Source organism: Salvia hispanica, chromosome 1 (genome assembly GCF_023119035.1).
Source record: "Salvia hispanica cultivar TCC Black 2014 chromosome 1, UniMelb_Shisp_WGS_1.0, whole genome shotgun sequence".
Classification (NCBI taxonomy): domain Eukaryota; kingdom Viridiplantae; phylum Streptophyta; class Magnoliopsida; order Lamiales; family Lamiaceae; genus Salvia; species Salvia hispanica.
The window spans coordinates 17,491,506-17,518,041 of record NC_062965.1 but is presented as its reverse complement, the minus strand read 5'-3'; the positions used below and the strand labels follow the sequence as shown (position 1 = coordinate 17,518,041).

Here is a 26,536-nt window from a genome sequence, read left to right as displayed (position 1 = left end):
CGGTTCAATTTTGCTCGGTAAGATTTGATGAATTCTTCCACGCTCGATGAGGTCATGGCTACTATAGATTTCGAGCTGCTGCAGTCACTTGCACTGTGATTTTCCGGCAGGACAGAACTAATTGGAGAAGGTGGTTGCCCTAGGCCGCCATTTTCAGCTGATGGTCATGGTTGATGCACAAAGACAATAATGTTGAGTTAAAATTGTTAAATTGGCGTTTAGGGTTTAGGGTAAATTGGCGTTAGAATGTCAATTTTTTTACTGCACCGCTCAAAATGGACCAAATTCGAACCGTTTTCATTTGTTTGAGATGAAATAATTCAAAAGATAATGTTCTTGATCAAAATCTGAAATCGTCATATATTTAAGCCACAAACGTCCTTTAGTACTCTACATCAAATTATTAATATGTACTTGTTGGGTAAGAATAATTTTTTTCACCAAAATTAAAGATTATGAATAAACATTATCAAAATTTGTATTGACTCTACCATGCTTGAAAATAACTCATATTAACACACAAAATAGATGCTGCATTATTCATTACTAACCATCGTATAGTACATAAAATACAAAGAACATGATTACAAAATACAATCCAAACTAAAACTCACTATGCCATAATACACACATAAAATCCTAAATCCCTATAATCATAATACATGCAGCATTCTTATTCATTAATTACGAATATCAGTCGATATATTATAGTATATGTTTGACTGAGATGTCTTTTGGTTTTTATTTAAGACGACATAGGTGGAATACTTTGTTCGTTTCTAAGAAGTTGCTCGGATCAACCGGTCTTTACACGAACCAATCTCCGAAAGTTATTGTTGAAATATCGAAGCCCCCAAACACTAGCTTGTTCGTAGCTGTCTCACCCTCGATATTATTCCTCCCAATATCAAGATCTCTGTAGTTGACGTAGGCAGCCCTAGGAGACTTTGTCACATAACTCTCCATGTAATCATACAATCTCCTTAACCAATCAAGATGGGCCTCTGATTGGTTAAGATTGGCCCATCCCACAATATATTCAATCATAAAAATGTTACCCCTCCGATGCGGAAACGGTTTCCGCCTCGGAAAAGTGAATGCCGCCATAGGGCTAAACTGGAGTTCTGAACCATCTTCTTGATAATGAATCTCCATATCCTCTCAGCGCTTCTAACGGGAACGGAGTGCTGACATAATCCGACTTCCCTTTGAAATACGTGGAGCCACGTGGAACTCTGTCTAGTAAAACATCAAGGGCTGATCCCAGAGCTCTGAGAAAAAGAGCTCCGAGTCAATCCAGCTCATCTCAAGGCAGTCTTGTTCGGTCAGCCGAGCTCGGAAATTCCCTCTGCATTATATGCAGAAGATCCGAAACCCGGCCTAAAACAGGCGGTGAAGGAAGGCGACCGTTCTATTTCCGGTCGTCGGGGAGATGTCAGGATGCAGGAAAATCCTGATTAGCAGTTCGTCGTCGTTTTGTCGGCCGACGAACTGCCAGCGATGGACTAGCTCCGTCGATTATCCTCCAAGCGTCTGGTGACGTTGAAAACCGTCACAATCTCTGGGACGGTTACCAACGTCACCTTAAATTCCAGAACAATCCCGAAGCTGGTACCTCCGCCGCCTCTGATAGCCCAGAACAGATCCTCACCCATGTTTGACCGGTCAACGATCTTGCCGTCCGCGTTGACTATTCTTGCGTCGACAATGTGGTCCGCGGCGAGGGCAAATTTCCGGGACATCATGCCGAACCCGCCGCCACTGAAGTGGCCGCCGATGCCGACGGTGGGGCAGACCCCGCCGGAAAGGCGAGAGTCCGGCTTCGGAGGGCGAGTGTGTGGTAGAGCTGGCCGATGGTGGCGCCGGTTTGTACCCACGCGGTTTTGCCGTCGCCGGAGATGGTGACTGACCGGAAGTTGCGCATGTCGACGACGACGAAGGGGGTTGGGAAGTGTAGGAGAGGCCTTCGAAGTCATGGCCGCCGCTTTTGGCTCTAATGGGAAGGTTGAGCTTCTTGGAGCAGTGGATTGCTGCTTGATTTCGGATTCTTGGCGCGGCGTGATGATGAGCTCCGGCCTCTCCGGCGCGGTGGCGCCGGACGGAGATTTTGCGCTAGTAAAAGAGACGCGTATGTCGCGTTTCGAGGCGTGTAGATTATATCGGTAGCCGAGTTCGATCGTTCGAATTGATCGATTAGGCATTCGAGAAAATCGTCATAGTTTTGATTGGGTGAAGAAGAAGATGATGAAGTAGCGATGAGTAAAATGTTTGCTAGAACTAATGGAAGGAGTGTAATGAGATGAGGAGACTTCATTTCTTAAATTGCTATTTATGTTGCTAATGGTGGTCGAAATCTTTCTTATATAGAAGGTTTTTTATGCGTGAAGATTTTTATTGTTGAAATTAGAAGATGAATTATATTTGGATAAAGGATAAGAAAAATGGAGTTATGCAAAGAAAAGTATTCCTATTTGAAGAAGATAAACGTTTTTTTTTTCTTTCATAGAAAAATCTACGGCTGAAGTTTGCATGCATGCATTATAAGTCTTGAATTATGACTATTGAAAATTAGGTTGTTTTGATTGATAGGTCAAATAAATACATGCGTGTGTGTGTATATTTATAAATAAAATTATTAATGTATTTACCTAATAATTATCTCGAAACTTACAAAATGTTTTTATCAGAAATTTTTATACAAGTAATATCTTTATCACATGAAAACAATGTCATTTATCATTTTCCCTCATCAGTATATCAATATCAATTTACTAAGAAATATAATTCCAACCAAAAGCAAAACATAATACGACTTCCTCCATCCCGAAAAATATAAACTATTTCCTTATTAGTCCAATCCTAAAAGTGTGAACTTTATTTTCAATTTATACCATTATACTACCGTACTAATAATATGGAGCACACTCGCCTCTTATACTACCATTTACGGTTTACCTCTCTTTTTTCTATTGTACCAATAATATATCAAAAATTATGTCGAACCAAATATTTATATTTTTCAGTAGGGATGAGCAAAATAACCGAAAACGAATATCCGAACTGAACCAAAACGAAATTTTGAAATTCGATTCGTTTTTCGGTTTTTCGGTTCGGTTCGGTTTTAAAAATACAAAAATTTTGGTTTTTTGATTCGGTTCGGTTTGGGCGAAAAAAAAACTGAAAAACCGAATTATATTTTAAATATATTATTATATATTTTATCCTATTAATTTAGTATATTATATCATATATATAATATATATTCTTCTAATATATTTTTATATAATAAATATTATATATATTATATTAATTTTATATTATATATATTTATATTCTATTAGTATATATAAAATAAAATAAAATAGATATATTAAAATATACTATTTTTCGGTTTTTCGGTTTTGTTTTGAAATTTCAGTTTTTTCGGTTTGATTCGGTTTTTCGGTTCGGTTCGGTTTCAATTTTAGCCTAAATTCGGTTTTCGATTCGGTTCGTTTGGACGAAAAACCGAACAAACACGAATGCACACCCCTATTTTTCAGGAACACAGGGATTACTACTATTTCTAAGTTTATCATTTTTCGGGTGTAAAATATTGCTGTGTGACAAGTTTAAACTCTCAAATCCATCTCTACCAACTCAAGCCCAAAAAATTAAAAATAATTGAAAAAATATTTAATTACTAGGCCCAAACTTATTACTGGGCCCTCTATTCTTATTCTTACTTTACAGCCCAATGAGGTAGTTATTCAGACAGCTTAATAATTGCTACTATTTCATTTGGTCCAACTAATCCCCATTTCATGCCACCTAAAAACGTCATTAATTTATTTCATTGACCTCGTCCAAGTGACAGTTCATATTTTGGATACATCTTAGAGAAAATTAGCTACTAATACAGTTGTTCTCAATATTCACAGTGAATTAAGATGTGCGTGTATGAATCGTGTCTACACAATTGACTCCTAGTAAAAAAGGTTTGATTTAATTTTTTTATTATAATTAACACATTAATTCCAATTTGATTTGGGAATAATATCCAATAATAAATCATCTTTCCCATAAATAGATTTGTAAATAGCAAATACTTAAAAAGTCCAATAATATCCTACATTGTCCACAATTAAAAAATTCTTTATCCATATTGATTGATTCATCATACAAATTAGTCATTTTTAGTAATACAACCCACCACTGACTCTTCATTCCTTTTTTCTCTTCCATATTCTGATTCTTTTTTTCTCTCTTGTATTATCAATTTTATAAACGTCATCTACTATTAAAAATATTGACAATAGATTTAAGTGAGTATGTAATATGTCTGAGATTTTTCAATAATTTAGTAGACAATTTGGATCTCAGTCTCGGTTATGAGTTGGTGATTTAATCTTATTTGAGCCCTATTATTTAATTACATAAACAACAAGAATTATAGTACTCCATTTTGGAGCCGTTGGATTGATCCCAATGATGACTAATTGAAAGATTAGTGGTGGATTAATACTAAGCAGCGCAATCAATGATTAATCGCAGTCAGCGGGTCGAAATTGATTCTGACAAACAAATATTTGCTGGAGTCCAGTCTAGCACATTTTATAATTTAAAAAATAAAAACTATAATTAGGAATCTTAACTAACGGCTCTAACGTGGTATGACACCAAAGAAATGACCGTTGTGGGCCCTCCCTCCCATTTCCCCTTTCAAACAAAATATATATAACCGTTGCCTCCTCTCCTCATTTCTCATCACAAAATCTCAGCAACAAAGTGAGTAATTCTTGAATCATTTCGCTTTCTCAATTTCGATTTCACAAATTTCGTTAATAAAGTCGAGTTTTTTCATCGATTTATTAACTGAATTGCGCTTTTTGTGTCTAATTTTGAAGGAAGCCAATCGATTGATCAGAGACGATGACGGTTGAGGTTGAATGTAGAGCTGAGGCGGCGCCGGTGGCTGTGGAGGATGTGAAGACGGCGGCGGCGGAAGAAGTGAAGTGTGAGAAGGAAGAATTGAAGCCTACGATTGTGGAGAAAAGCTCTTCCTATAGAGAAGAGAGCAATTTCCTCTCCGATCTCAAGGATCACGAGAAGAAGGCCTTGAACGAGCTCAAATCCAAGCTCGAAGCAGCCATCCTCGAAAACTCCATTTTCGCCAAGAAAGAATCCCCCAAAGAGGAGACTTCTGAGGAGAAACCCTCGGAAGAAACATGCGAAAAGAAAGAGGAATCAGAAGTTTGCGAGGAAGAAACTGAAAAGCCCGCGCCCGAGCCCGTGCCCGTTGAGAAATGCGATGAGCCCGAAGCAATTGATGAAGACATCTCGATTTGGGGATTCCGCTCTTGCCGAGCAAGGGCAACGAGAGCACGAACGTGGTGCTGTTGAAATTCCTCCGAGCTCGTGAATTTAAGGTGAATGAGGCCTTCGAGATGCTGAAGAAGACGCTCCAATGGCGGAAGGATTTCAGAGCTGATGCTCTTCTGGAGGAGGAGTTTGAGGCGGAGCTGGGCGGCGCGGCCTACATGAGCGGCGTGGACGGCGAGGGGCACCCCATCTGCTACAACATCTTCGGCGTGGTGGACGAGAAGACGGTGGCGACGGAGGAGAAGAGGGAGCGTTTCTTGAGGTGGAGAGTGCAGCTCATGGAGAAGGGTGTGCAGAAGCTGGATTTTAAGGCTGGTGGGGTCAGCTCTCTTCTGCAGATTAATGATCTGAAAAACTCTCCCGGAGCTTCCAAGAAGGAGGTCCGCGCCGCCGTGGATAAGGCCGTGGCGGTTCTTCAGGATAATTACCCTGAATTTGTTGCTAAAAATGTGAGCTTTTTTGCTTTTTTGAGATATTGGTTTTGAAAATGGTTGTGTTGTGTTGTGCTGATTTGGTTTGTTGTTTTGCAGATTTTCATCAATGTTCCGTTTTGGTATTATGCTTTTCATTCATTGATGTCTCCTTTCTTGACGCAAAGAACTAGGAGCAAATTGGTCTTTGCTCGGCCTTCTAAGGTCACTGAGACTCTTCTCAAGTGAGTCATTTTACTTCCTTCTCAATTTCCCACATCTAAAAATGGAATCTTTATTATCAATCTCTGACATGGCTTCTTGATTTCTTTATTTAGGTACATTCCGATCCAAGAAATTCCAGTTCAGTATGGAGGGATGAAGAGGAGAATGACTTTGAGTTCTCCAATGCTGATGGTGAGGCTACAGAAGTTGTGATCAAGGCTGGAGCCACTGAAACCATTGAAATCCCAACTCCAGAGGTGATGCAAGATTGATTTTTTATGCATTTTTTGGGGGTGGAATTGGATGGTGAATAATTGAAGGGTTTGTTGTGATTTGCAGGCTGGGACTACATTTATCTGGGATGTGACAGTTCTTGGATGGGAGGTGAGCTACACAGAGGAGTTTGTGCCAGCAGATGAGAATTCATACACTATGATTGTGCACAAGTGTAAGAAGATGGGGACTGATGAGGAAGCGGTTAATCACGGACCACGCTTGCGCTTAGAAAGCAGGCCCGTCACATCAATGTCCCCGTACTCACCGGTAACCCTGATAGGCCATTGTCACAATTATCAGAAATACAGAATCACAATAGCCGATTTTCGCCACTCAATAGAGAAGGTTTGTACCTGTTATATGACAAATAGGCGTCTCCAATGGTTCCTATAACTTTATTACGTACTTTCCGCACACAAACCTGAAATCGTAAAAACTTGCTCAATAATTGGCAACAAATGTACGATAAGTGTCGAGAGTCGTAATAACATCAGAATTGTGGATACCTGAACTAAATCCATGGGGCCAGCGTCCGGGTCCCTGTTACGATGGATAACAATTCCATTGTCGCACTTGTTTATGAAGTGTGCGCTTCCACTGATGTCGTACATGTTTGGAGGGCCTCCAATCCAATTATGCAACTAGCACGTTAAGATAAAAGGTTATTACACGAAAATTACCAGAGAACCAAGTGTCGATGAGGTTTTTTTGGCAAGGTCTAACCTGTCTTGGATGAGCAACAAACCAAACATGACATGAATGATGCTGAGCAAACCGCTTCACTTGGGTCAGCATCTGACTCACGTATTCAGTCTCGGTCCTGTTCCATATCACGAATGCATTAGAAAGCGTGCATCAGAAACGACATAAACATGTTTTTCACCGTTTCAGCAGTTCTTCAATATTTACTGATTGTCAGAAATTTTTCTTCGATATATAATCAGAGGTCATGTTAAAGCAAAGTGAAGATTATATATTAGTTGTAATGCAATTGATTTATTATGGTAATCTGGTAACATTCAAGCATGAAATCTCTGATGTGAAAACAAGATGACTTACTGATTAGGAGGGCGTTGATGATCTAGTTCATTGTATGGATCAATTACGAGCCCACTAACGCCATGGCGCAGAACGGCTATTTTCGCGAGTTCAAGAACCCAACGTATACTTGGAAGGGAATCGTTCTCACACCTGTTTCATCACCCATACGACCAAAGAAAATAACTAGTATGACCAAACGAAGTATGCATTATGTGCACTGGATAGATGTCTGAACAGTAGAGAAACATAAGCATATGACCTAACGAAGTAACCTGATTAGAGAAAATGAATCGCTGAGCCATTTCTTTCCTCGCTCCAGTTCCTCGGTGCTCATCCTCTCAACATGTTCCCCATACCTGTTTATCAGAAACAGAAACAAAGGCAACGCAGGCACGCAGAAGTGAGAATACACAATAAAGGTACTGATGTAAGATAGTATGATATGTATCCTACAAAACAAATTAACAATAGAAAAGTTTGGACAATTTAATCACATACCTAACATCGAAGAAAGGCTTTTTTATATGTTTCTCCAAAAGTTTTCTTCCATGCTCCCTAACCTGGAAACCCATGAATCATATCATAAATGAGAAGATATTTAAGGTTACATCATTACACGTATGAAGTTCAAAAGAGAAGGTATAGCTCTCTCTCTCGTGTATGTATACTTACCTTTAAATTATGAAACATCACAATTATTAACTCTTGATAAAATCTATAATTTTGTCATATATGGGGAGAATGATGCTGATAACTTTACAACAACCAAAACTTTCAAGTAAAAGGTTACCTGATTTTCCATTGAACATAGTGCAAATTTCCAGCCTACGCTATGATTGAGATTGCATAATAGAGCATCGATCCATTCACTCTTGCCTGAATTTGGAACTCCCGTAACAATTGTCAATTCCCCAGGCACAACCTGTCTCAAAGAAGGCATTTAGAAAATAAACAGAAACAGACAAGGTTGTAGACAAGCATAAACTGCCTTGTAAACTCAACTGCATTCGGTTATCATACTTACATTGTATAATTCATTGAGGGCCTTCCATCCTGTTGAAACGCCAAGCTCAAAACCAAGAGACTGGTTATAATAGTCATCAATCTCGTCAAAGTAATCCCTAAAATTAAACAGCCCTTTTATTGGATAAAGCTCTGCGTTTTCAATGACTTCCTTCAGTGCATCAGGGCCCATATACATAAGCACCTATATTCACAAGAGAAGAAAGTAAAGAGGAAGACCATGAATGCAACTATATCGTCATTTCAGAATAAACAAGAAATATTAGTTACTTGCAGAATTTTTATGTGCCAAAATTTCAAACCTCATTTGCATCTTTAAAATATTCAGTATCATTCTTTTTTGGCCATTTGATTCTCCAGCACCTGATTAACCAAAGAAACCAAGATTTCCTTAGCTTTTCAGAAGAGACCAAAAGCATGATAACACATACAAGGGATTATCTATGAATACCTTTCTCTTCCCAGGCGCCGTGCAAGTTCTTCTGCCAAGGCTTGACCAGGAGGATCACCATCAGTTGCAAGAATTATGCGAGATGCCTTGAAATCAGAACGACTAAGGTGTCATATTCTGCCACTTGCATGCATAATTAAGAAAAATAACTAAGTGATGGCATAATGAACCTTTTCAGTATATTCTTTGCAGTTCCATAGATATTGATACTTCGTGTCCTAGCTTCAAAGAATACGTACAACGAGATTAGGAAAGGTCGGACATCAAATTCATAAAGAGACTCTTTAACACATAATAATGCATTTACATCCACTACCATTGATCTAAACGTATTACAGAGAGCACCTGAGGAAAGAAGTAACTACCTGGAGGGCTGCATACATACCAGAAGGTGCAAATCACAGATGGTATGAAAAAAGGGGCTAGCCTACCCATTACACTTAGCAACAAATTGACACCCCTCATATGCAGCACAGAATTTGGATGCAAAGGACACCAAAACTTTCAGTAATCAAGTTAGAGATCACTCAAAAAGTTCACTGTATTTGCATCCAAACAAGGATGATGAATTTGTAGATCAAAATAGCACATCCATTACTGATCATTTGGAATGAAATCTATCCATTTCAAACCCCTGAAACAAATGTAACGTAGGGAAGATATAGAAAATATTAAGGGTCAAAAACTTTGTTGACATTATTGATGATAAAATCATAAAACACATGGTTGGATCACAAATTTGGCCAGTAGAGATGTATAAGCTGTCAAAGCAAAACAGACATTCGAAATGGAGTTCGCATTAATATACTAATATTAAAACGCCAAACAAAAAGTTGAATCTTCAGATCTTCAAATGATAGAAAACAGAGGAAAAAGATGTAACCAAATGGCAGTCTTCAAAAATAATATAGAAAAGAATACCTTTTCTTCTGTGGGCAATTCCTTTGCCGAAACTTTTGGAGGCGCTCCATCAGGAACACTCACACAATTCTTGAAGCCCGCTTCTTCCATAGCAAGCTTGTCCATTTCACCCTCAACCTTATATCAGATCACAAAAAATATTAGTTCTCAGCTAGTTACCCTTAACTGAATATACCCAGTAGAAAAGTAGAGTAATTACAATAATGACGTCACTTGCTTCCTTTATATCATCGAGTCCATAAAATACTTTTTCAGTATTTGCTTCCTGTATCAATAAAAGAACTTTATAAGATGACATTGTTGAAACATACGTCACCCAATTATAAATCAAGAAATTGATAACAATGATGGGCACCAAATTTCGTTTTTAAGTCAGAAGATCAATGAGGAATAAACCATAAACCAAGAACCCATGATAAAACATACCTGCCAAAACTTTTTGGTAATATCACGATACTTGCAGCTTACAAGTTCTCCATTTCTTTGGTAAGTGAAAGCAATAGCAATCTACCCAAAATAATTATCAGAAGTTAGTCAAGAAATTCCTACAAAATAAGTTTTAACAGTATGATAATAATATGATTATTAAAGTCTTAGATGCAAATAGTCCTCATGGAGGCCCAATAAGACATTCCTGTCATGGGCCAAGCACTTCAAACTTCGAGGATGGATTATAACATAGTTTGAGTTACCCTTAATGTCTGAACAATATTTTTTAAATCATCAAGATGATTTCCTGATCATGTTTATTACCATATAACATTGCAGCATTCTCAAAACAAAAATATGATTCTTGCACCTGATCTCCCGTCCTTTTCTGCATAACAGCATTTCTCCGTAGGGTTTCTCCAGAGATCATGCGCTCAGCAAAATATGCAAGTAGCTGGAATAACAAATTCAACTCACATAATGCATCAGATTGTTAATAAACTAGTATTTCTATTGTAGTGGAGGCTAAATAATTAGTTCAATAGTGACAAAATTATACACACAAAAGGGGAGTAGCAAACACAAATAAAAAATAATCACATATAATAGCAGCCTATAAAGTAACTGAAAGGCAATAAGGCACTGAACAGACACACAAAAATTCCCTTGCAGATCGAAGATCTTCTTTACTTGACAGCAATCATAGAATACTTGAAAAAAATCCAGACTCATAGTAAAAGTATGGTCGACAACAGGTAATTTCTCAAGTTGACATTGAGCAGGAGAGTACAAAGACGTTAATGGTGCTATTAAGTAACAATAATTACCTCACTACACAAAGGCTCCAGTCCTAAACTCTCCTCTGTGATTGTTCTTTTTGGTTGCTTTATTTTGTTTTTACTCATTGCTGAATAAGTTGAGTTTACACCTGCAAAGGCCTGGGAGCACACGGGCAAGAGCATGAGCAAATGAGAAAGAATAAGCAGGTGCGCTTATCTTGGCTTAGTTGAAAAGCTTACACGGGTAGCACCCTTCCACCCACATTTAGCACGAAAGCAGGTCCACACTGCTGCACCGCTGAGACATACAGCAAGATATCAGTAAGAAGCTATTGAAACTAAAACAAGAAGACCAAATGATATGGGTAACAGTTTATGAAAGCTGGAATTACCCATCTTCAGTGACATGAAGCGAAAGGCTTTTCTCATTTTTCTCCCCGCCTTTACACTGCAAAATGCATCAAATCAAAATAAAGGAAATGCAACTGACTCCTACAGCATCTCATTCCAGTAAAAAAAACAGAGAAAAAATATGAGAAACATAGAGACATCAAAAATCACATACACTGGGACAAACTAGACCATTGTATTGGCCCGGCTTGCACGAACTGCCATCAATTCCAATTTCCTGCAACTTCTGCTTTAACATCACCAGCTTCTTTTCATCAACAAATTGCTTCTCCAGAGTCTCAACATTGACATCAGAAACTACACAAATCAAAGCAAAACAGCATTTAAAACGCATTGCAGATAATCTGCCTAATCCACTCCTATCAAAAGTACCTCCCATTTCACCGTTAGACATTCACAAACACCTCCAATTTATTCAATTAACCAAGAAAAAAAAAGAAGCCTCATTCAATTAACCTAAAAACAAGAGCTTTATCATTAAAATAAATTCATCCAACTCCAAACCACGTGAAATTATAAATAAAATCAATTCATCCAATAAAACAAGCAATTAATTAACAGAACAAACACTCACTCGGTCTCGGAATAGGCATAGCGGAATAGGGCGTATAACTGTAGCGATTAGCCCTCTGGTAATTCAGCTGCAATTGCTTCGGAATAGCAAAAAGCCTCGAGCATTTCCGACTGTGTGAGTCATAAAGAAGTGTTCTCGGCGAAGAATTAGAAGAATCATGGAGCGAATGTAAGCAGGCGTAAGTAGCCGGAGCAGCCGGCGATTTTTGAAGCAGAAAATTTTTGGAACCCATGGCAATAATTCTGCTACTCTTCGAGGAAGGACTGAGCAAAATTTTACGAGGCGGTAGAAAAAGCATAGTTTCTCTCTCTAGAATCGTCGCTAGCAAGAGAGAGAAGAGGGGTTTTCAGCTGCCATGGAAGGCGGGAGGGAAGCAGTGAAGGGTTTAAGGAGAAGAAGCTATTTTCCGAATTTTTATTAATTTATTTATTGTATTATCCTTAAATTCCTATTTCCCACGAAAAATAAAGACGAAATCAAATATTTTTCGCTGCTTGTTTCTTTTGAGATTTAAGTATTTAGGTAATGCGTAAAATGTGGAAATTAAAAAAAAAATCATCATTGTTATACACTATAGTATTTGAATTATCTAAAATAAATTTCATCATCGAATTGTTTCGTCTAATATTATTAACTAGCGAATTTCACTATTTATGTTTTTTCTAAATATTATTTTAATCAACGACGTTATTTGTTATAGGAATGATTATGTGAATTGTAAAAAATTTTAAAATTTAAATGAGTATGAAAATATACACATACTTTCAGTAATCTGCAAATCCAAACGCTAACATAAATTGATCATAAATGGTGCATTCCTTTTTATTGCGGTTACAAGAATTAATGCTGATTATATATCAATAATGTTAGACTTACACTAGGAAAAAAATTACAACATTTTTTCCTAAGTAAAGAGCCTAACCTAACTGGTAAGGAATTAAACAAAAAAACCATAAGTTGTTGTTTGACTTAAAACAAAACATTAGAAATCAAGATTAGCCTAAACTAAATCAGAACTAAACTATCTTATTCTCTTCCAAAATCGAGATTATCTAAAACTAATCAGAACCGTTGAAAATTGAGATCAATTATCCATTTCCAGAAAGTGTGGATTGGATTTGAGTAGTTGATGTTGTTCCACCAGCTTCTGTGGAACCAGGCAATGCTCAGTTGAGTAAAGCTTTTCCTGAATCAGTGGAGATTCTAGAAGATTCTGGAACTCTTCTTCACCTTCCCATGGAGATTCCTCTTTGACCTTCTAGAAAATTGGATGATGTTAATAGAAGATTTAGACAAGGAATATTCTTCAGTCTAAGAATCAAGAAAAATGGGCCAATATGTGTTTCGTTTTACTTTTAAGTTCGTCCTAATAAAATTGACTTGCTACTAAAAGAATCTTTTTTAAGCATAAAAAGAAATTGCTCACAACACAATTTTTACAAGAAATACTTATTCTTTAAAATCTAGGAATTCAAGAAAATAATTAGTACTATTTCCAATTAAAATTGGCTTGTTATACAAAGAGTACATTTTTTAAGCATAAAAATGTGTTCAAAACACAATTTTTAATAGAAGATTTAGACAATGAAGATTATTCACAATCTAAGAATTCAAGAAATTATTAATTCAACACATGTGTGTTCGTTTTTCTTTTCAAACCGTCCTATTAAAATTTACGACTCCTTATTAAAAGAATTTTTTTTAAGCATAACTAACTACAAGATTTTCAAATAGCGTCTACAAGTAACGGGCTATCTTGACCGAAACGAAGAAAGTATCAAAGTACCTCCCGATGGAGAGAGCCAGCGAACCCGAGGAGGGCAACCTGCGCCTGCAAGAATTTGATGTATTTGTAGGCCGACTGCAGCATCTCCGCCGTGTTCATCTTCATCCCTCCGGGAACCAGCTTCCCGAGCTCCTGCGTCTTCACCGTGATCCTCCTCCTCCTCTCCCTCGCCGCGATGCTCTGCGCCGACAAACTCCTGCCGCCCCTCTCCCCTTTCACCCTCCCGCCGAAATCCCCCGCCGGAAATTCCGCCGGCGCCGGAATCACACATTCCGGCGGCTGATAATCGAAAAATTGCAGAGAATCGCAAAACTTGTGGCGTTTGGGGAGAGGGAAAAATGGCGGAGGTTGCGTTGTTGCGTGATCGAAGTCGGAGAGGAGGAGAGAGTTGCAGAAGGAGGAGTCGTTGGGGTCCACCAAATAGTCGTCGGGGTTGAAGGAGAGAGATTGGAGGCCGGGATCATCAATGGCGGCGGAGAACTCCGGCCAGTTTGGGTAGTAGCTCAGCGCCATTGATGATCGACGGTAGAAAATTATGGAATTTAGTGTGAGTTTAAAGAAAAAGAGGATCAAATCCGTACACCTGAAAAAGGATTGTGTCTTTTAACTACCGTCAGAGTGTCAGTTATAAAACCTTAAACAAAGCAAACTAGTGTGTGTGTGTGTGAAAGAGAGAGAGAACGTGGGATGGGATGGCGGTTATGAGAGTAACTACTATCTATCCTAATAATTAGGATCATTTATTAACCGTTTTTTCCAATTATTTGTCACCGAAGCTTCAATTTAAGATACGGTTTCCGAAATTGTAGCCGGGATTACATATGTAGTATGTTTGGTTCATGAGATAACTCAATCCTAGATGGATAATCGTGGGATAATTAGTTATAACTAACTTCTATAAAGGGTGTTCGGTTTGCAAGATTATATCCGAGATTAAATTTGTAGTGGTTTATGAAATTCAACCCTACAGCTCAATCCTAGATGGATAATCATGGGATAATTAGTCATAACTCAATCTTATATTGTATATTAATATTATTTTATATTGTAAATCGAACACCACCTTTGTGTGCTTAAATAATTTCACAACTAAATTCTAGATTATATCTTGATATTATTTTATTTACGAAACCGAACACCACCTGTGTGTGTATTTTTTATCCGATTGAACAATAAAGCAAAATTACTGAATGGATTAGGGATAATTTTTGTTTAACACGTTTATTAGTTCCTTATATTAGTGTTTGTGTCATTTTTTTTTTTTTGTTACAAGAGAGAAAATTACTCATCTATCCGGCTTGAATCCCAATCAATCTCTCAATAACAAATTTCGTTGTGTGTATGATTGCCAACTTTTAAATGAAAACAGAAAAAGAAGAAGAATTGCTATTTACTACTACACATTTTTGTTATCTTTACATTAATACATTTACTGAGGTACTATGCCTTATCAATGGGATGGAGTCTAAATCCTTATTTTTACTTGAAAGTAATGTTTTTTAATAAAAAAATTCAACTAGCAAAGAATGTTAAGATTTTGAATGGACGATTGAATGTTGAGATTTTGACACTTCTCTTTAATTTCTATAAATGAATTTATACCACTCAACTAGAGTATAAGATTAATAAAATAATTGCGCTTTCAGATGGAGTTGGGGCTCGAGGCCGATTGATTCCATCGCTATCGCCTTACGTCATAGACAATAGTCTTTTTCATTTGATCCGATCGCACTTGTTCCAATTTTTAAATCTGTCGCTGTTTTTTCTTATAAATATATAGATAATAATCTTTTATTAGGACTTTGGTTTTATTTTTTAAGTGCGTATAAGCATAGGAGTAGTATTTAAGTAGAATTGAATTTATGATAAATGTACACTTTATAATCCAATTTAAAGCTTAAACGCCAAAATCGAATTTTGTCCTTATAAAATGTTATGATTACATATTTACAAAGTCTTCTTTCCAATCCCACTGCAATTAAGGGGAATTTTTCTTTATTTATATTAAGATAAATAATTATATGAGTCAGGGAAAAATCTATGAAAATTAATATTTTAAAAAAATTACTGTATTATTTAGGAGTGAATAGATTATTTGTTCAAAATTGATGAAAGTTTAATAAGTTGGTGTTTGAATTTAATTTTGGACGTTGTTGGTAAATATTCGAGAAAGATAACTACTATTGGTAAATATTTGAGAAAGATAACTACTACGGAGTATTTGAATAATATTTCATTTGAAGGACTTTCGCATTTATGATTATTAGCTTATTAGTAATTTAAATGGAAGATCGAATGTTGAGATTTTGACATGTCTCTCTAAATTTATAAACGAATTTATGCCACTTATCTGGGGTATAAGATTTATTTAATGATTGCGAATTCAGGTAGAATCGGGGCTGTTCAATTTCATCCCTTCTTCCTTACGTCATTGACAACCGTCTTTTTCATTTGATTCGATCGCACGTGTTCCATTTTTTTAGATCTCGTCGTTGTTTTTTCCTTATAAATATATAGATAATAATCTTTTATTAGGACTTTAGTTTTGTTTTTTAAGTGCATATAAGTATAGTAGTATTTCAGGAGAATTGAATTTATGATAAATGTACACTTTATTTCGTAAAATATTATGAGGGCATATTTAAAAAGTCTTCGTTCCAATCCTTAAAATTAATGCGATTCAATCTTGTAAGAATATTATAAATTATTACAATCCTATTTTAGTAGTACTCCTATTTTTGACAATGATATATGTGCATACATTCATATATTTCAGAGAATCTTCTAGATTTTAATTTATATATTGAATGATTTTGAATTTATCATATTTTTATTATACTATTAATTTATTTTAAATTGTTTTAGAGCTAGGATTTAGAAGTATTAAACCAAGGTAATCAATAATCATGAGCAATATAATGAGTGATGGTTAATTACAATATTCAATATATATTCTATATGTGAAGATAATTTTTTTAGACCATATTATTTGCATCAAATGAGTTAATTATATATATACTGCTATATAACAAAATGGGAAATTAGAAAATATAAACTGGTAAAATGCATTTAATTATGGGGATTTTAATTAATTTGTTTGATTCTCTATAATAATTACAGGTAAGTACGAAATATCTATATAAACCACCTTCCCCTCTACATCATTTCATCATTCTCAATAACATAGAGATAGTACATTCTATTCTTTTGTAGTTTCACGTATATACACACACTACTATTTTCAAATTTATAGTTAGCTCTTATGTTAGCTTATAAGCATTTGATGGTAGTAGAATTAACTTTACTATTTTGGGGCATCCACACTCCACGTACAATGGTGAGATAAGAACGATGAGACATGTCTGACTCCCTGCATAGCATCGACAACACTAATCCACTTGAAGGACCAGTCAAGTCGAGTGGCGTGCAAGGAGCCAGACATGTTAAAATCATTTTTTTTATTGTTATTATTGTTGTCTTTGTTTGGATTTGTAATTGTGTGTATGATTAGAGTACATATTTATAACTTTGAAAAATGAATACATATGTAGTGAAGGTGGATGTCAAGAGAGTTTGACGTGCCTGGCTCCCTGTATGCCACTTGGTAGCACTAATTCGATAGACGAATTTGTTGAATCGAGTGGCGTAACGGGAGTCAAGCACGTCTTGAAATGATGTCTATCAAGAGAGTAATTTGATGTGCCTAGCTCCCTGTATGCCACTTGGTAGCACTAATTCGATAGACGAATTTGGTGAATCGAGTGGCGTAACGGGAGTCAAGCACGTCTTGAAATTATGTCTGTCAAGAGAGTTATTGGATGTGCCTGGCTCCCTGTATGCCACTTGGAGCACTAATTCGATAGACGAATTTGTTGAATCGAGTGGCGTAACGGGAGACAAGCACGTCTTGAAATGATGTCTGTCAAGAGAGGTATTTGATGTGTCTGGCTCCCTGTATGCCCACTTGGTAGCACTAATTCGATAGACGAATTTGGTGAATCGCGTGGCGTAACGGGAGTCAAGCACGTCTTGAAATGATGTCTGTCAAGAGAGTGATTTGATGTGCCTGGCTCCCTGTATGCCACTTGGTAGCACTAATTCAATAGACGAATTTGGTGAATCGAGTGGCATAATGGGAGTCAAGCACGTCTTGAAATGATGTCTGTCAAGAGAGTTATTGGATGTGCCTGGCTCCCTGTATGCCACTTGGTAGCACTAATTCGATAGACGAATTTGTTGAATCGAGTGGCGTAACGGGAGTCAAGCACGTCTTGAAATGATGTCTGTCAAGAGATTAATTGGATGTGTCTGGCTCTCTGTATGCCATTTGGTAGCACTAATTCGATAGACGAATTTGTTGAATCGAGTGGCGTAACGGGAGTCAAGCACGTCTTGAAATGATGTATGTCAAGAGAGTAATTGGATGTGTCTGGCTCCCTATATGCCACTTGGTAGCACTAATTCGATAGACAAATTTGTTGAATTGAGTAGCGTAACGGGAGTCAAGCACGTCCTAAAATGATGTCTCTTTAATTTCTTAGAATTTGATCGAATGAGTGTTTTTATTTAGTTTGTACTGGAAAGACATATAGTAATATATCAAATAAATTGAAGAAACATTTTATATATAAATGAACTGAATTTTATATTTTTATTAGATTCAGTTGCTACTTTAGATAAGCAGTCATTTTTATGTTATTACTCCACAATTCAGTTCTTGAAGTTATTTTTTAAATCTTGGGCATGATTAGTATCTGTATTTCAACTTTATTCTGTAATAATTGTTTATTTGATTCATTGAAATTTGAGATTCGTGTAAATGTATGTAACAGCGTATTTATTCATTTATTGTATCTAAAAAGTTCCCTTATGAAGGAGTATAAATTAAATGGATTAATTGATTCAAAAACCCACTTTTCTTCTAAACCCTAATGTCATCCTTCTACTTACAAAACCCAATTATATTTGTTCACAAGCCATATGGTCATGTGATTAATTGTGTGAAAACAATCAGATTGGCGTCAAATTACATCTCATGTTACATAATACATATAAATCCAAACAAGTATCAAACCATGTAATCACAGATTTAGAAAATGAAATTCGTAAAGTCAAACACATAAAAGAATATCATTGTTATGTCTATAGCGGGAAAATGCATGATGGACCAAGATAGAAATGAACTCCAACCTTCGATGTTAATTAGCTGCCTCACCGCAAAATCGGCAGCACCTCCAAAGTCCAAATAATAAAGTTATCTGATGAGTATTAGAATCTATCGACACCGACCTCATCTAGATCGCTATTCAATCTACTAATGTTGTCTATGAAGAACATGCCCGTGCCCTCCTCCTCTATGTGCGTGACGAGAGATCGTCAAAAGCACTTGCCGGAATTTCTCCCAACTCGGCCGCCTCCTCCTCGACAAATCCACGCAAATCAGCCCTAATTCCACCATCTCTGCCGCCTCGACCACCATCTCAGCCGTCCTCTCCACCCTCTCATCGATCAAATCCTCAACATTTCCCGCGCAATTCACCTTCACCCATTCAACAATCCCACTCTCCCTCTCTCTCCTCCCTAAATCCCACCTATTCATTAGTATCTCAAACACCAACACCCCAAACTCACACATTCCTACAAAACAACAACAATTAGTTTTTAAAAAGTTTTAAAAAAAAGTAACAACTTTATTTAAACTCACTCTTTGCACAGCTTCGATCACCATCACTATCGTCACCGTCGTCATCATCATCATCGTCGAATTCAAATCTAGTTATAACCGGATCTCCGTTTTTCGACACCACCACATCTCCCGCCCTAAGACTATACCCAATTTGAGGGCATTCCCCACTCAAATAACGAACCGCGCCAGCGATCCCTGCGATTGCTTGTACCCTCTGCTTCCACGGCGGTACGCAATCCCTAATCCACGCCCCCAAATTCCTCCTCCTCCCGCCCCCACCGCCATCAATCCACTCCATCACCACCGCCACAAATCTCCGGCTATCGCACCACCCCAACACCCGCACAACGTTCCGGTGCCTCAGCCGCACTATCACCCCGCACCTCTCCACGAACTTCCTCCTCACCTCCCTCGCCGCCGCCTTCTCCTCCGAATAAACAACCCCAACCCCCACCACCCTCCCATCCCTCAAAACACCCCTATAAACCCTACCCAAATCCGAATCCGATTTTCCCGCCAAATCCCGCCTCAACAATCCCCCAATCGCCTCCTCCACCGCCCTCGCCTCGAATTCAAATTCCCCCCTCCCGCAATTTTCCCGCCAAAAACAGAGCCACATGAAAAACAGGACGGCGGCGACCACCGCAACCGGGAAACCGACCAGAAACGCCACCGTCCTGATCCTCAGCTCCCGGTGATCCGGAATCACGCCGGAATTCACAAAACCCGACGAATTAAAACGGCTAAAAAACTGCACCTCCGAGACCCTACACTCGGAGAAGCCATTATACGATAAATTGAGAGAAGTCAAATTCGGGAGGGACGACGAGACCTTCTCCACCGGAAACTCGCCGGAGAGGCGATTGAGGCTCAAATCAAGCGACCGGATCTGCGCGCACCCCAAAACATCTTCCGGAAAGCTTCCGATCAACGAATTGTTGGATAAATCGACGGATTGGATCGACAAGGGGCAGAATCTCCAGAAGAAATCGAAGGAGAGGTAGAGAGGGGCGAGGCGGGGGCGGGCGCGGAGGTCGATTTTAGGGAAGGATTCGACGCAATTGGGGTTGTTGGAGAGGTTGCAGAGATGGGCGGCGACGATGGTGGACTTGAAGATGAGGAGGAGGGGGGCGGAGGAGTTGCAGTAGCGGAGGGATGGGTTGCGGCGGCAGTTGTTTGTGATGGTGGCGTTGAAATCCGGCGGCGGGAGGAGGTTGTTGAGGTCTTCCACCACCGTTGCGGGGGAAGCGGTGGGGATTGGGATTGCAATTGAGATTGTGATTAGGATTTTGAAGAGGATGAGGTTTTTTGCCATGGTTGGATATTTGGAGAGTGAAAAGAGGAATTTGGATTTATTCAAATTGAATAAACGGTTAAAAGTTAGGTTTTTTGGCGGTTGGTGAAGTTGAAAACGGTAGTTAATCTCTTTTATTGTCCCTTTTTTATTTTATTTTATGGATATGATCTATTTTTTCGGTAGAATAATAAGATTAAACGATTTTTAGCATTAATGGTGAAAAACGAAAATGATCATTTTTGCATAGTTAATGAATAAATATACTATAGCAGCTAGAGTTGAAAATGATATGAATTACAACTAATTTTGTGTGCAAAAAGACTATTTAATAAAATTAACAAGATTGTAAAAAAGTGGCGGTCGCGCGAAAACCTAATGCTCACACAATTTCGTGAATTGAATGATTTCACATTATCATGCAAATTCATGTGAAAATGGAAATTGAAGAATCACGTAATTGCATGAACTGAATGATTTTGTGTGAACCTTCTGGAACTTAAATTAGAGCATCTCCAATGGTCGGCTAGCGACCGGCTAGCCGATTTTTAGCGCTGGCCGATCGGCTAGCCGAACCATTGGAAGCGGCCAGCGGGTCGGCGTGGGCTGGCCGATCGCTCGGCGCTGGCCGATGCGCTAGCCGCCATTGTGGCGGCCCGATCGGCCAGCGCCTTATTTTATTTTATTTTTTATTTTTTTTTACACCTATATAAACGCGACTTTAGTTTCATTTTCATTTGCACCACTTGCTTTAACGAGTTTTCTCTCTCTCTAACTTTAAAAAAAAAATCATGTACTTTTTTTTAAAATCTTTGTACTTTTTTTTAATGGAATGGATTAATTTTCCCGTATATGTGTCGTAAATTTAATTCCGTAATTTGATCGTAATTTTAATTCCGTAAATGCAATATATTTTGAATTATTTTTATTGCGGCTGGCCTAAATCTAATGTGGCAGGTGTATTTTTAGTGCTGCTGACGTGGCAGGGAGAGAGAATGGCTGACCTATTGCTGGCCTATTTAGCATTGGAGATGCTCTTACTAGGAGCATCTTGGTAAAACAATATATATTCTCGATGAAAATTAAAATTGTATTTAAAATGTTGTCTACTACTATAAAATAACTACTATAAAATTTTTGCTTCTATAGTATACATATTTTTTCTATTAGATTCACAATTAATAGTAATATGTTTATTATTATTAATGATATTTTTGTATAATTATATATTTGGGGTTATTTGATTGACAAAGATTTCAAGAAAATACTTCATACTCCCTCCCTCTGTCAACAAAAATGAAAAAAAAAATAGTACGTTTAGCCAATTACTCAACGCACACAAGTCACAACATAGTTTTTCCTTATTTAGTTATTCAAATAAAGTGAAAAGCTAATAATTTACGAATGTTGAATTACTCAGTAGATGATTAATAAGCACGACTTTTAAGTAAAATTATTGCATGGTAGTATGAAATTAATAAATCTAAGTGACCAAATTTTGTACAACTAAATTCTTGTTTATTTGACAAAAAAATAGGTTTATTTATGAATTTAATTAAAATATTAGATACATATATAGTACATGGAAAGTGCATAATATTGTGGTTATATATTTATGATTTTTTATAATTTTTTTATTTTTTTAGAATTATATAGGTAACTAGTGCATATTTTAATTCTTTTAAAAATAATAAAAAGAAAATTCAAATATAAATATAAAAGATGAAGTTAAAGGCTAATAAGTCTTTTTAACTTATCCACTTACTATATTTATAATTTTAATATATAATTAATACATCAAATTACTAATATAACTTTATTTTGGTTGTACAAAATTTAGTTTGCTAGTATGAAATACTATAGTGAGATATCCCATCAAAATAATCACACCTCAAGCACTTCGCGACCCCAATCAAACCAAATTGCAAGAACTTTAGGGCATTTTTCATTACTTTTCCATTGTATGAAACGACATGAGTTGCAGTGGGGTACAAAATCATCTCATCACCAATTAATTGATGGATGGATTTGACACCTCACTAATTGTGTAAACACTATTTGGGGAGTTATTGTTGAAAAATAGGAGTATTTAGTTAAAATAACAACCTATGTGTAAAAGATAAAATTAGAGCAAGATTTGTTTTCTAAATCTCAATTGACCCAATATTATTTTAAATACCCAAAAAAGTTCAATTTGGTGATTTGAAATTCACACAAATTTTGCAATATTATTATACATATATATATTTGGAATATACTCCATATATATTACATAGGAGTGTTATAAAGTTCCACTAACATACTATATTAATTTTAATAAACAACCAAATTTTTACAACCAAAATAAAGTTATATTAATAATTTGATATATTAATTATATGTTAAAATAATAAATATAGTTAGTTGACAAGTTAAAAAGACTTATTAGCCTTTAATCTCATTTTTTATTTTTATATTTGAATTTCTTTTCTATTGTTTTTAAAATTTAAACTAAAGTATGCACTAATTATATTTATGGTTACAAAAGAATAAAAAAATTATACACAAATCATAAATATATGATCACAATATTATGCATTTTCCATGTACTATATATGCATTCATATATTTTAATTAAATGTGTAAATAAATCTATTTTTTTTCAAATAAATTAATTTTTGATCGTACAAAATTTAGTCACCTAAATTTGTTGTATTTGGAATATTAATCAATTTATGAATCCCACTTGTAAAATTATATTGGAGTCCCATCCCACATCATAATCCTTTTATTGATCTATCCTTTCATGTCTTATATGAATGCACTTTTTTCCACTGTTCAAACCTTCTGTTCCTCACCTTTTTGTCCCATCCAAAAACTGCTCCCATTTATCCAGCACTCTCCCATTCCTCAATTATTTACAATAAATTTCACCATTCATCTAGGTTAAAAAAAAGACTAATGTAAACAAAACAAAATACAGTAAATTTTTAAAAACAAGATGTGAAAAAGAAAACATCACACTCAATCACGTATTGAATCATAGAATCCAAAGGGTTCCAAACCCTTGCTGTCAAACCCTTGCGTGAAAAGCAAGTCCAAAGAGTCGAAGAAGCTGTCTTCCGATTGGTTGGATTCCGGCAACGCCGGCTTGTAGCTCAATCCGTCGTCGAATTCCGCTTCTTCCGCTTGTTCCACCTCCGTTTTCACGGTGGCGACCTCCGTGCTGGTCTCCGCGGATTTGGGGGAGGTTTTCGCGGCGGCGGTTTTGGACGGCTGGGCTCGGGTGGAGCCGGCGAGGGCGTTTCTCTGCGTGGGCCACGGGTGGTTGTGCTCCGACGTGTATGTGATCACCAGCATGTTCGGGTCTGTTCGGCTCCGCTCCACTTGCTTCCTCGCCGAACATCCCTTCGAGCTACTACATCTGTAGTAGCCCCTAATTTTTTTTTTCAGAAAAAAAAGAAGCGCAACTCAGTTGATAATTATATAAAAAGTCAAATTAATCATATGTACACATAATGTTACCTTGGATAGGGAGAACCCTTGATCGGTTTCTGCCCGTATTTTCGCCACGCCCAAAGATCCGAGGGCACGATTTCGCCGCTTTGCCGGCTATTTGCTGGCGCCGGAGCTGGTATGCAAACCACCTTCTTTGCTTGGCTTTTTCTGATCATTTTCATTGCATGGAAATTAACAAAAATCAGATGAAATTATAAAAATAAATAAATTGCTATATGTACATCGCTAGTGAGTGATTTAGTAATATGAATCTCTTCTTTATTAAAAAGCCTAAAGTGGTGGAGAATTTGAAAGACTTGACACACAAAAAATTGTGTTTGTGAATTCATTTTTTTTTAAAAGGAAAGGTAGTTTTGAGATTCTAATTCTAAACATGTGATAGTCAGAGTTAAGAATTAATAGAAACACTTAATTAATCACAAGTCTTACCGATTTCAATGGTGTTATGCAGTTCTCATTAATTACGTAATTAATCACTCCTTAATTATGGATTAGGATATTAACAGCCATCATCGCAAGGAAAAGAATAATCGATAATTATATTCCCACCTTCTTCTAATTCCCGTATTTCGCGGTGATGAGATCTGCAGATTGCTCTCAATCAAGCAATTCAGCGGCTGTGGCAGCTTCTCCGGCGAGATCTGGAGCATCCTCGAGAAGAGATTCGGAGGTCTATTCATCTCATCGTCGAGATTAATCATTTGACCTAGATTTCCATTTCCGATTAATCCTGGCTGCGGCGGCGAGGCGGCGATTTCGTCGATCAGCGGATCTCGGAGGTGCGCGAACGGATCGCCGAATTCGTCGGTGGAGAAGGCGATCGGATTGCTCGGAAATTGCCACTCCGCCGCGGCGGCGGCGGTAGGGGTTTCAGCTGCTGGATTGGATGCGGCGGCGGTGGCTCTGATTATGTCGATTAGATCGCCTTGATTGTAATTCTCCATTCCTATTTAATGGACGGCGGCAGAGCTGCTGTATCAGTTAACTTCGATTTGATTGCATCGAATTCACAGAATTGAAGAGAATTCAGCTTTTGATCTTTTTCTGTGTTGATTTAGTGTTGCTGTTGTTGAAGAAATGAAAACCTAGTTCATAAGAGATTACGATAGAATAAAATGGTGAGAGAGAGAGGAAATCGCTGACTTGTGATTTAATTTATAAAACAAAGAGAGAGTGGGAGAGGTGTGAGCAAGTTGATGATATAATTGTTGAGACCCTGTTTGAGTATGGAGCATGAAAGGAAGTGAATAAATCCAAGATCACGGTGATCTGACTTGCCGGTGAGTTGGTTTGGGGGTCGGGAGGTCGAGCACCTTTAAATGTGATAATTAGGGTTCATTTTTACCCGTTGTACATCAAATGTATCTCATGTCATCGTTCGAAAATTAGGGTTCATTTTTACTCGCTATACGTCAAATATATCTCATGTCATCGTTCGAAAATTATATAGTGAACTCATTAGCTTGATTGTTATAGCTCCATATGCAATTAAACGTCATATTGAGCTAGTTAAACAATTTATATGTTCATATCGTTTATGCTTATTTGTAGTATTTGTTTTAGTAGTACTAATATTCTTCTAATTAGAGGGTTTTAGGATGGATTTGACTTTTGAGTATTAAATTAGTGTAAATGAAGATATAAAAAGGGCAAAGGGTCAAATAGTGCAACTATTGTTAATATAAAAATTACTCATTTTGTAGCTAAATCCTTGTCAATCTCTATCTATCTAGTTAATTACTACTATCACTGAATTGGTTGTTTTGCAGAGTGTAAAACGTTAGCACAATTATTCGATTAATTTAAAGAGTTGTGGAAAAGGCCATTTTTATAGAATATATCTATATATAGTTGTAATTGAAATATGGAGGCGGCAGGTAGCCGCAATTGTCGGAGAACCATTCAAAAAACGTTGGTAGCTAATTAAATAAACATTTCGATAATGAAATGCGATTTAAAATATATTTCATCTTCAATAAATAATTCCAGGATTTGGATTACTATATTGGAATAAATGCTATAAATAAAAAACTATTATTCATTATTTTTAATTAAGAAAAACTATTTATTTTTTGTTTCTGAAAAACATTTCGATTGACTTGTGCTTATTTCAGAAAAAAACCATTGATTTTATAGGGACTTAATTAAATGTGCATTATTGTAGTGATTAATTACCTGACATTCACATTTTTAGTAGTTTTTTGCTCCCATCAATTTTCCAGAAATGTCCCACGAATTAAATTGATTTTTTTAAAATGTGTACGTATACACTTACATCATACAGCACAAATGTACACACAAACGTGTATAGTATTTATATGTGTGCGTGTAAGTGTGTGTGACAATATACAGTGTGAAGTTTATAAAAGTA

The 26,536-nt window shown here is 36.9% G+C and overlaps 4 protein-coding genes and 2 pseudogenes across 4 annotated transcripts; 1 reads left to right on the top strand and 5 right to left on the bottom strand.

Annotated features, from left to right (window-relative positions):
- Window positions 1-1,111: 1,111 nt before the first annotated feature.
- On the bottom strand, window positions 1,112-2,220 carry LOC125188715 (annotated as a pseudogene).
- Window positions 2,221-4,660: 2,440 nt separating this feature from the next.
- LOC125188707 lies at window positions 4,661-6,476 on the top strand (annotated as a pseudogene).
- Window positions 6,477-6,478: 2 nt separating this feature from the next.
- LOC125188697 (twinkle homolog protein, chloroplastic/mitochondrial-like) lies at window positions 6,479-12,285 on the bottom strand. The gene is made up of 21 exons (XM_048085705.1): window positions 11,902-12,285; window positions 11,482-11,624; window positions 11,309-11,364; window positions 11,157-11,214; window positions 10,965-11,075; window positions 10,508-10,591; window positions 10,135-10,215; window positions 9,908-9,973; window positions 9,709-9,825; window positions 8,958-9,005; window positions 8,788-8,873; window positions 8,639-8,699; window positions 8,338-8,520; window positions 8,104-8,235; window positions 7,812-7,873; window positions 7,586-7,669; window positions 7,332-7,463; window positions 6,996-7,092; window positions 6,779-6,913; window positions 6,626-6,693; window positions 6,479-6,545 (listed from the first exon to the last, which is right to left on the bottom strand). Exons 1-21 carry the CDS (start codon window positions 12,197-12,199, stop codon window positions 6,479-6,481), a joined length of 2,169 nt encoding a protein of 722 aa, XP_047941662.1. The 5' UTR covers window positions 12,200-12,285.
- Window positions 12,286-12,949: 664 nt separating this feature from the next.
- Window positions 12,950-14,200, bottom strand: LOC125188688 (transcription factor bHLH53-like). The gene is made up of 2 exons (XM_048085693.1): window positions 13,688-14,200; window positions 12,950-13,147 (listed from the first exon to the last, which is right to left on the bottom strand). The coding sequence occupies exons 1-2, from the start codon at window positions 14,198-14,200 to the stop codon at window positions 12,986-12,988; spliced, it is 675 nt and encodes a 224-aa protein (XP_047941650.1). The 3' UTR covers window positions 12,950-12,985.
- A 4,560-nt stretch (window positions 14,201-18,760) lies between these two features.
- On the bottom strand, window positions 18,761-20,688 carry LOC125188680 (leucine-rich repeat receptor-like serine/threonine-protein kinase RGI4). The gene is made up of 2 exons (XM_048085681.1): window positions 19,392-20,688; window positions 18,761-19,324 (listed from the first exon to the last, which is right to left on the bottom strand). The coding sequence occupies exons 1-2, from the start codon at window positions 20,686-20,688 to the stop codon at window positions 19,002-19,004; spliced, it is 1,620 nt and encodes a 539-aa protein (XP_047941638.1). The 3' UTR covers window positions 18,761-19,001.
- A 2,962-nt stretch (window positions 20,689-23,650) lies between these two features.
- LOC125202307 (probable WRKY transcription factor 35) lies at window positions 23,651-25,270 on the bottom strand. The gene is made up of 3 exons (XM_048100685.1): window positions 24,715-25,270; window positions 24,172-24,312; window positions 23,651-24,082 (listed from the first exon to the last, which is right to left on the bottom strand). Exons 1-3 carry the CDS (start codon window positions 25,107-25,109, stop codon window positions 23,671-23,673), a joined length of 948 nt encoding a protein of 315 aa, XP_047956642.1. The 5' UTR covers window positions 25,110-25,270; the 3' UTR covers window positions 23,651-23,670.
- Between the last annotated feature and the right edge of the window lie 1,266 nt (window positions 25,271-26,536).

Excerpts from the sequence above, each read along its gene's own strand:
- LOC125188697 (XM_048085705.1), bottom strand. The coding sequence starts at position 12,199 with ATGCTTTTTCTACCGCCTCGTAAAATTTTGCTCAGTCCTTCCTCGAAG. Across the intron at positions 11,076-11,156 it reads GGTGGAAGGGTGCTACCCGT|GCCTTTGCAGGTGTAAACTC; the intron begins GTAAGCTTTTCA and ends GTGTGCTCCCAG. Across the intron at positions 6,914-6,995 it reads TTGTTGCTCATCCAAGACAG|TTGCATAATTGGATTGGAGG; the intron begins GTTAGACCTTGC and ends TTAACGTGCTAG.
- LOC125188688 (XM_048085693.1), bottom strand. The coding sequence starts at position 14,200 with ATGGCGCTGAGCTACTACCCAAACTGGCCGGAGTTCTCCGCCGCCATT. Across the intron at positions 13,148-13,687 it reads CTGGCTCTCTCCATCGGGAG|GAATCTCCATGGGAAGGTGA; the intron begins GTACTTTGATAC and ends AAGGTCAAAGAG.
- LOC125188680 (XM_048085681.1), bottom strand. The coding sequence starts at position 20,688 with ATGGCAAAAAACCTCATCCTCTTCAAAATCCTAATCACAATCTCAATT. Across the intron at positions 19,325-19,391 it reads TGATCGAAGCTGTGCAAAGA|GAATGTGTGAGTTTGGGGTG; the intron begins GTGAGTTTAAAT and ends GTTGTTTTGTAG.
- LOC125202307 (XM_048100685.1), bottom strand. The coding sequence starts at position 25,109 with ATGGAGAATTACAATCAAGGCGATCTAATCGACATAATCAGAGCCACC. Across the intron at positions 24,313-24,714 it reads AATACGGGAATTAGAAGAAG|AAAAAGCCAAGCAAAGAAGG; the intron begins GTGGGAATATAA and ends GAAAATGATCAG. Across the intron at positions 24,083-24,171 it reads AAGGGTTCTCCCTATCCAAG|GGGCTACTACAGATGTAGTA; the intron begins GTAACATTATGT and ends AAAAAAAATTAG.